The 7,915-nt window shown below is 56.3% G+C and overlaps 1 protein-coding gene across 4 annotated transcripts in view; it reads left to right on the forward strand.

The window, feature by feature from the left end:
• CMIP (c-Maf inducing protein) overlaps positions 1 to 7,915 on the forward strand; it is a 213,864-nt gene that overhangs the window by 128,294 nt on the left and 77,655 nt on the right. For all 4 annotated transcript variants that reach the window (XM_010850800.1, XM_010850797.1, XM_010850798.1 and 1 more), the window contains exon 2: positions 5,814 to 5,939. In XM_010850800.1, coding sequence (XP_010849102.1) covers positions 5,826 to 5,939 — 114 coding nt within the window. In that variant the 5' untranslated portion in view covers positions 5,814 to 5,825. The remainder of the gene's footprint in view (positions 1 to 5,813; positions 5,940 to 7,915) is intronic.

The following is a 7,915-nucleotide window of genomic DNA, read 5'->3' on the forward strand; positions in this document are numbered from 1 at the left end:
GGGGTTCCCCGGAGAGGCAGGGGAGGCGGAGGCTGGAGACATCCTGCCGGCCCCTGTTGGGGTGGGAGGGGGCGGGGCGCCTGTGGTCACCCTGCTCCCTGCCTCACGGGAAACCCGAGAAGGTCCAGGGTTTGGAATGTCAACTTTGAGGGCGTTTGGGGGTCCCTGGGGACCTTGATGACATCTCTCCAGACCCTGCTGCCTCCAACAAGCCCAGGTGCTACGTGATGGGGTAGGGAGGCGGCCGTGGTCTCTTCCCGGTCTGTCTACAACAGGGCCCCCACCTGGCTCCTCATCAGTCTCTGAGAGCAAGAGGACAGAGGCACCCCGACCTGTCCCCCAGCTTCCCCAGGTGCAAGGACCCTGCTTTCAGAAGGACCTCCCCCCGACCCCACCCCACCCCGCCCCGCAGAAGGGCCCCCCGCAGCCTCTGAGATACCAGTACCCTTGCCCTGCAGTTACATCGCAGGCCCGCCGCAGCCCACAGGACCCAGCCAAGCTGGTGGCCCGGGGTAAAGGCCCCTGGTCTTAGCCAGGGCTCCCCAGTTCTCCTTAATTTCTCCTTAACGAGAGCAGTTTGGCAGAAACATAAAATATGCTCTTACCCTTTGTCCCAGTAATTCCATTTCTGGGAATCCGGCCTAAGGAAGTAATCCTAAACACGGGGCAGGAGAACGTGCTTCTTCACAGGGACGTCCATTGTGGCGCTGTGTGTGAGCACGGAGCGGGACCACCGCGCCGTCTGGGGGAGGGGCCGGAGTGGTGATGAGACTCGAGGGGTCGAATATTTAACAGCTCCGAAGATGGGGTGGGCATATGCTGCAGCATTGTGTGGGAAAAGGCAAGTTACAGGACTGTATGGACCTTCAAAAAGTGAGGTGTTAAAAAATAACACAGGCGGTCTGCCAGAGTGCTTGTGAGCGGTCTTGATGACGATTCTGTCTGAGAGATTTCGTCCTATTCATCATTTCTCCCAAATTACCTTGAACGTTCACGCGTTGCCTTTCTTAGTCGGGTTTGAGTTGTACTTTACATTTGGTGAAATCCACTTCCTGTGTGTGTGCATCTGTGGACTTCAGTGAGTGTGTGTGGTCAGGTAACCCACCACCGTTGGACAGACTGTTTCCATCGCCCCAGAGGTGCCCCCACTCCCGTGCCCCTCGGTAACCAGTCCCCTCGCCCCCCTGCTGGCCACCACTGGTCGGAGCCGTCGCTGTAGTTCTCGCGTATTCTAGGATGTCATACAAACAGAGCCACACGGTACGATAACTCGTCATCTGCTTAATGTTCTCTTAAGAACTCCTCTTAGAGCGGGTTTTCCTCGCTCTCCTCAAGCAGAGAATTTAATTTTTCCTTTCTACCTAACTCAGCCTTTACCCCATGCAGGAATCTCCTCTGCTGTAGCCCTGATCATCGTGTTCAGATTACCAGGGAATTATCAGTCCTCTGTGAAAGCGTCCCGGCAGTGTGAAAGTACCCAGGATGAAGGAGGTCCTCGGCCTGCACAGGCTGACACCTGCATCCAGAGAGGGCCGGGGGTCTTCCAGTCCCGGGCTGCCCGCACCCCTCGGAGACCTCAGGGGCTCCAGGGCCCGTCCACGATGCTGACAAGAGCGTCAGCAGTAGCGGTAGCAGCAGCGGGGCGCTTTTCTTAGTGAGGCTTTTGCATCAGGACTGTTTGAGAGGCAAAGGAAAGCTGCAAGGACACACAGAGAGCTCCTGCAGACCCCACACCCGCCTTCCGCGGTGGTTTTTCATTTGCGGGGTGGGGTGGGGAGGGTTGGCCTTGCTGTGCAACGTGCAGAGTTTCAGTTCCCTGACCGGGGAGCGAACCTACGCCCCCTGCCTTGGAAGTGCAGAGTCTCAACCACTGGACCGCCAGGAAAATTCTCTGCCCGCCGCCCCCCGCCCCCAATGTTAACATCTTGTGAAAGCACAAGATGTTTGTCACAGCTAATGAACTCATACTGATGTGCTGTTACTGAAGTTCACACTTCGGTTTCCTTAGTTTTCCCCTAATGTCGTTTTTCTGTCCCAGCATCTCATATGGGCCTCCAGTCCATTTAGTCATCTTGTCTGCGTAGACTTGACAGGGACAGATGCTCAGACTCACCTTGTATTTGGTGAGGACTGTCATTCGGTTGGAGTTTGTCCGATGTTTTTCTCACGGTTAGATTAGAATTATGGCTTTAGGGGAGGAGGATCCTGGAGATAAAAAAGTTTAGTGTTTCTCACAATAGTTTATTTTTATTGAGTTTTTCAGTGTGTTCCAGATGCTGTGCTGAGCCATTAACAGATTGGATCCCCTTTAAATTCTATTTTACCTAATAAATTCTCATTTTACCATTGGCGGAAGTGGTATCAAGAGAGGTGCAGTAACTTATACAAAGACCCGCAAGTAAGTGGCTCAAACACAGAACTCATTAATTCTCCAAGTTTTGCTTTTTGCCAGTACTACTTCAAACAGCAATACATCTGCTTTAAAAAAAAAAAAAAAACAGTATGTGTTTATTTATATCCAGTGTTTCCCGAAAATGCTTGTGCTGAAACTTCTAATCAAGGCCACCTTGAGACAGCTGCAGCCAGGTCACGAGAAAAGCAGGCATGGTGGTCAGCTGTCCCCCTGTCACACTAAGTCCCACCTGTCGTGGTCATCTGGAGCGTGTTCCCACGGGCTTGGTGTGGGCGTGGGCTCCGGGCAGTGCAGGGCCTCTCCAGGACACCGTGGTGGGAAATAGAAGCATCCAGGCTTTCTGCTCACGTGCCCAAGGTGTGACTCCAAACTGGCCGTTTCCTCGATAATCAGATCCGCCCCATGTGCTCACACACTGTACCGCTGTGGGATTTTCGAATGGGTTTCCATGTGCTCACACACTGTACCACTGTGGGATTTTCGAATGGGTTTCCGTACCCGTCGCTGGGTGTGGCCAGGTGATTTTCTAGATGCCAAAGCAACTGCGTCCTGGCCCGTGTTCTCTGACTTCTCTGTGCACCAAGGGGACCGTGGGCTGGGGTTTAGGAACCAGCCAGACCATGAAAAGGCAAAGGGGTAGCTGTGGGCCGCCAAGGAGAGAAAGACCTTCAGCGCGTCCAGGCATGCAGGCGCCATTGCTTTCTAAAGGAGAGTTCTTTAATTTATTAATTTATTTTTAATTTAATACGTAAAACTAGTCACCAAAGCCTCTTCCCAAGTATGTTATGCATGGATGGGCATTTTTTTACTTAGGAAAATCTTCCTTCGTCTGTCAGGGAGGTATACCCATCACCTCCTAAACATCAGGCATGTGAAACAGGGCAGGTGAAAGTTCCCATCGCGTTGTGCTGAAAACACCAGCACGGAGACAGTCAGCAGGCAGCACAAGCCTGTTCACACGAATCCCCGAGGCCCCTGGTGCTGCTGGTCTGCTCAGGACAGGACGTGCGGTCGGGGCTGAGTCATTTATGCAGAATATTGAGAACGTGACGGCTGTGGCGCAGGGCAGAGGGGCCATGGGGAGCCCACGCGTTTGCCTTTGGGATGCATTGGCAGACCGTCTTGGCTGGACACCGAGGTTGCCTGGGTTGGTGCCAAGGGGTGGGCCATGGGCCGGAGAGAAGGGCCGGGTGAACTTGGCTCCCCACCCCCGCTGCAGTCTGGGCGGCCTCTTGGCTCATCTGGACCCGAGGAGGAGGCTCCAGGCTGTTCCTGCTTCCGCCCTCTCGGTCCACGCAGCAGTCCAGTGATGCTGGAGAGCGCCCCGCAGCCCTGCCCCTCCCGCCCGTGGGCACCCGTTCCCGGAGCCCAGCCGGGCCTGCCCGTGCCTCCGGGTGTGGCCTGGCCCGCCTCGCCACGGCCTTTCTCACCCGTCCTGCCTCACTCCTCCCCGAGCGAATGCCCCCATCTTGTGGCCGCCCCCGGCCCTTTGCGCCGAGCCGCACTTTGCCGCCCTCGTTCCTCGGTGCCCCACGGCCGGTCCTGGTTTTCCGTGCCGCACTCACCACTCTGCAGTCGCTGGGTGTTTCTGTCTGTCTGTCTGTTGTCTCTCTGCCCCACTGGGCTTCCGTCTTGTTCACTGCTGGATCCCACAGCAGCCAGCACGCGGCCTGGAAGGTAACAGGTGCTCAGTTAAGTGTCTGTTAGGTGACTGACTGGGTGAGTGAATGAATGAATTGATCGATCAGTCCCTCTGACTGCCTGAGCGTGGGAGCTGATCGTATCAGGGAAATTTGAGGCAGCTTAGGCCTTCAACCCTTTTCTGCTCCTCAGTCACCAACACCACCGTATCTCAGCTTTGGCAGATAGGAATTGAAAATAAACAACTTGGTGGGCAGAAACCAACACAGTACTCTAAAACAATTGTACTGCAATTAAAAAATAAATTTAATTTAGAAAAAAAAAGAAAGCCTCATGGAGGTCCTCAGTCCTTAGGGGAAAATTCGCTTGCTGGGCCCCAGATTTTACATTGCTTGTGTCAGAGCTTACTGATCAGGTCGGAGATCCCTGAGCCAGCAGCCAGGCGGCCCTGGGCCAGTCAGGTGACCTCCTGAGTCTCGTTTTCCTCATCCGTGCAGGGGGACAGCCCGGCACCTGCTCTGGGCATGGTTATAAGAGTCAAAGGCGGTAGCTCCTGCCGCACGCTCGGGGCGTCTTGGCCTGTGTCAGATTGTGGGGGGTGTTAGCTGTCACCCTTCTCAGGGAGCCTTGGCCTGTGTCACATTGCGGGGGGTGTTAGCTGTCCCCTTTCCCAGCTGGGCCACGCTCGCCTGCGATGCTGCTGAAGTCTGGCTTCCCGGGCCCTGAGTGCCAAGGACATGGCCTCTGGGTGCCTGGCACCTCCTCTCCGTCACAGAGGAGCTCACTCAGCCATGAGCGACTGAATTTCCTTCGCCCCACCCTCACCCCGGCACTGACTGGTGATAACCCTCACCAGTCGCCCCCTTTCAACACAAGTCACTGGGTCCTTGCCGTGCACCGGACCTTGGAGACAGAGTGGGGACCGAGATAGCCGTGGCCTGACCTCATGGAGCCGCGGCCTGGGGGAGGCAGACGGCAGACAGACAGCCCGCACAGGTCACAGGGATGGAGACGGATGTAGTGAGCATGCGGGACCCGGGGAGGGGGCAGCCCTGTGGGTTTCGGGGTCTGGAGAGTGGAAGAGGAGATGGCAGGGTGGGGTGGGGGTGACCCCACCTTTTGGGGATACAGGGCAGGCCGAGTGCTGTCCGCAGGCCCGTGTCGGGATGCATGGAGAGGGAGAGGGAGGTGGGGTGGGACTGGAGCGGGCGCGAGGCCAGATGCGGGGAGCCTGTGGGTGGAGTTAGTGGTTGGGTCACCAGGAACCCCTGGCAGATGCAAGCAGAGGCGTGGAGTGGTCGAGTTTGCTGACTCGGGACGCGGCCCTGAGTGCCAAGTGGGGACCATGTGTCTGCAGGGGGAGACAGGAGGGGAGTCTGGAGGGCAGGGGGCTATGACCACTTCCTGGGCAGGGGAGGGTGGTGGCTGGGACACGGTGATGGGTGGAGCCGTTCCGGCTGTGGCCACACTGGGTCCTGCAGATGCCTGGAGGAGCAGTGGCCAGGCGTCACCCCCAAGGTGCCCCCGGTCTAGTCCTGACTCCGCACCTCCCGAAACACGTGGGCGGGTGTCCGCCCCGGCCCCTCCCCTCCAGCTGAGCGCCGCCAGCCAGGAAAGACAACTCCTTTGGCCTCCAGAGTTGCCAGGTGTCTGTACCAGCTCCGCGTGCTCGTTGCTAAACCAAGAATGTTTTCCGAGGCAGTGATTGTGCCTGATCTCATAACCGATGTATGTCTTTTCTTTTTTTCTTTTGCTGCAGCCAACTGGGTACATGGAAAACTCAGTCTCCTACAGCGCAATTGAAGACGTTCAGCTGCTGTCCTGGGAGAACGCCCCGAAGTACTGTTTACAGCTCACAATTCCTGGGGGAACTGTCCTGCTGCAGGTAGGACATGTAAACAGGAACGAGCACTTTCTGCTCCGTCCCCGCTCAGCGCCCTCCTCCTCCCCTAGGAGACGGCCAGCTATCAAGAGGAAAGACTGTTTGACTTGGAGTGTTTTTTTTTTCCCTCCAAGTACAAGAAAGATGTAAATGGGGGCTCACTGGGGGAGCGGTGGAGGGAGTGTGCACAGGCTGGGCTCCTGCTGAGCGCCTGTCCCCACCAAGGAGCTTCCCGCGCTGTGTTTTGTTTCTCCTAACAAAACCAAACTGTCAGTTTTCCTGTCTCCCATTTTACAGATAAGGAAACCGAGGCACACAGACACAGGCTTTAAAAGGCTATAAAAAGCAAGTATGAGACAGATGTACTACCTTCTGTTGTACTGTGAGTGAGGAGATTTCTCACTCTTCATTAATCTTGGTCTGTTGAGGCCCTGATGGAAGTAGGAGCCCTCTCCTTGGGAAAGAGTGCAGGTTTTGTGTGTACTGATCAGGGACTGTTGGTTGGAAATGATGCAGATGTTGTTCAAATGGTTTGAAGCAGGAAGAGAATTTGATGCTGTGGCTGCGTTACGTAACTGGACAGTCTGGGAGTGGACTTCAGGCACAGCTGGACCCAGGAGTCAAACGCGATCGTGAATGTCTAATCTCTCCATCTCCTGGCTTTGCTTCTGTGTGCTGGCTTCGCTGTCAGACAGAGGCTCCCCATGTGATGGGAAAGACGGATGTCTGGCAGCCTCAGGCTGCATTCTTGGAGTCTGTAATCCTTAAAAAATGTGAGAGCCCACTTTCCTTTCAGTATCTTCCTATCAAGTCTCCTGGAAGGTCCTGATTGGCTGGGCTGTGATCTGATTCACCCCGGGGGGCCACGCCCACCTTTAGCACAGGCAGCCCTATACTCTGACAGCCCTGCCAGGACCTCGTGGGTGGGGAGAGGCGGGTCCGCCTAGGAAGGGACTGAGGCAGAGCTCATGGCACAGCCGCCGCAGCCCATACGCGTGGCACACACTGTCTTTTTTGGGATCCCCGCCCCCTATGACTCAGGGGGGTGTTCTCAGCCCCCTCCTGTTGGCTTTCAATGGCCTACCATCATCGCTCTCCCTTGGGCTTCCAGCGGGGACTCAAGTCAGGACTGCTCGTCCAGAGGGAATGGACTCTCACCTCCGAGAGGACGGTCTTCCTTCGCCTCTCTTTCAGGAACATTTTCTTTCTGTCTCTGTCTCTCCTGGGAGACACTGCTCTGAGCCCATAGAGATGATCCCTAAAATTTGTTTCCCCAAAAGTGGCCACCGGATTATTCAACGATGCTGGAGCTGAGAGGCACATAGTTTGGCCTCTGAGGAATGTTGAGCACCAGAAGCTGAGTGTAACTGCTCATGGTCCTTCAGGAAGACTCCAGCTTTACCGTCATCCTGCAGAGGACACTGCATGTCTGTTTTCTTCCTAAATCTCTCACACCCGCAGGTTTTCTCCTAGCTGCCCTCCCCTTTTCCCTCCTCACCTCCAGCCAGCAGCGCTTTCCTTTCTGTTCTTCCTGCCCCTCTGTGATGGTTGCACCTTCTGTGAAGGGAGTGGTCAGCTCTGGCCCACTTGGGCTGGTGGGGAGCAGTGGCGGGTACTCGGGGCGAGGGGGCAGTACTAGGAGTCCATAGAAAGCGGAGAGGAAGGTGCTGAGAAGATGCCCTTGGAATCTCAGAGCCCCAAGCCTGCTGTCCCCTGTGTAGGCGGGGGGTGAGGAGGCGAGTCAGGTCCCTGGGGAGACAGCCACAGACAAACCCCCCAGAGGCAGCAGCTGAGATAGAGGTCTGTCCCCAAGGGCTGGGGACTCGCTTTCACCCTGGAGTTCCCAGGAAGGCTCCCCATGGGTGGTGATGCTAGAGCTGGGTGTTGAGGGGTGCGTAGGAGTGTGCCGGGATGGGATGCCCACTGTGGGCAGAGGGAAGAGGGGGTGCGAAGCCTGGGAGTGTCGCGGCAGGGGGTCC

The sequence above is a fragment of the Bison bison genome, unplaced genomic scaffold (assembly GCF_000754665.1).
Source record: "Bison bison bison isolate TAMUID 2011002044 unplaced genomic scaffold, Bison_UMD1.0 scf7180017864295, whole genome shotgun sequence".
NCBI lineage: Eukaryota > Metazoa > Chordata > Mammalia > Artiodactyla > Bovidae > Bison > Bison bison.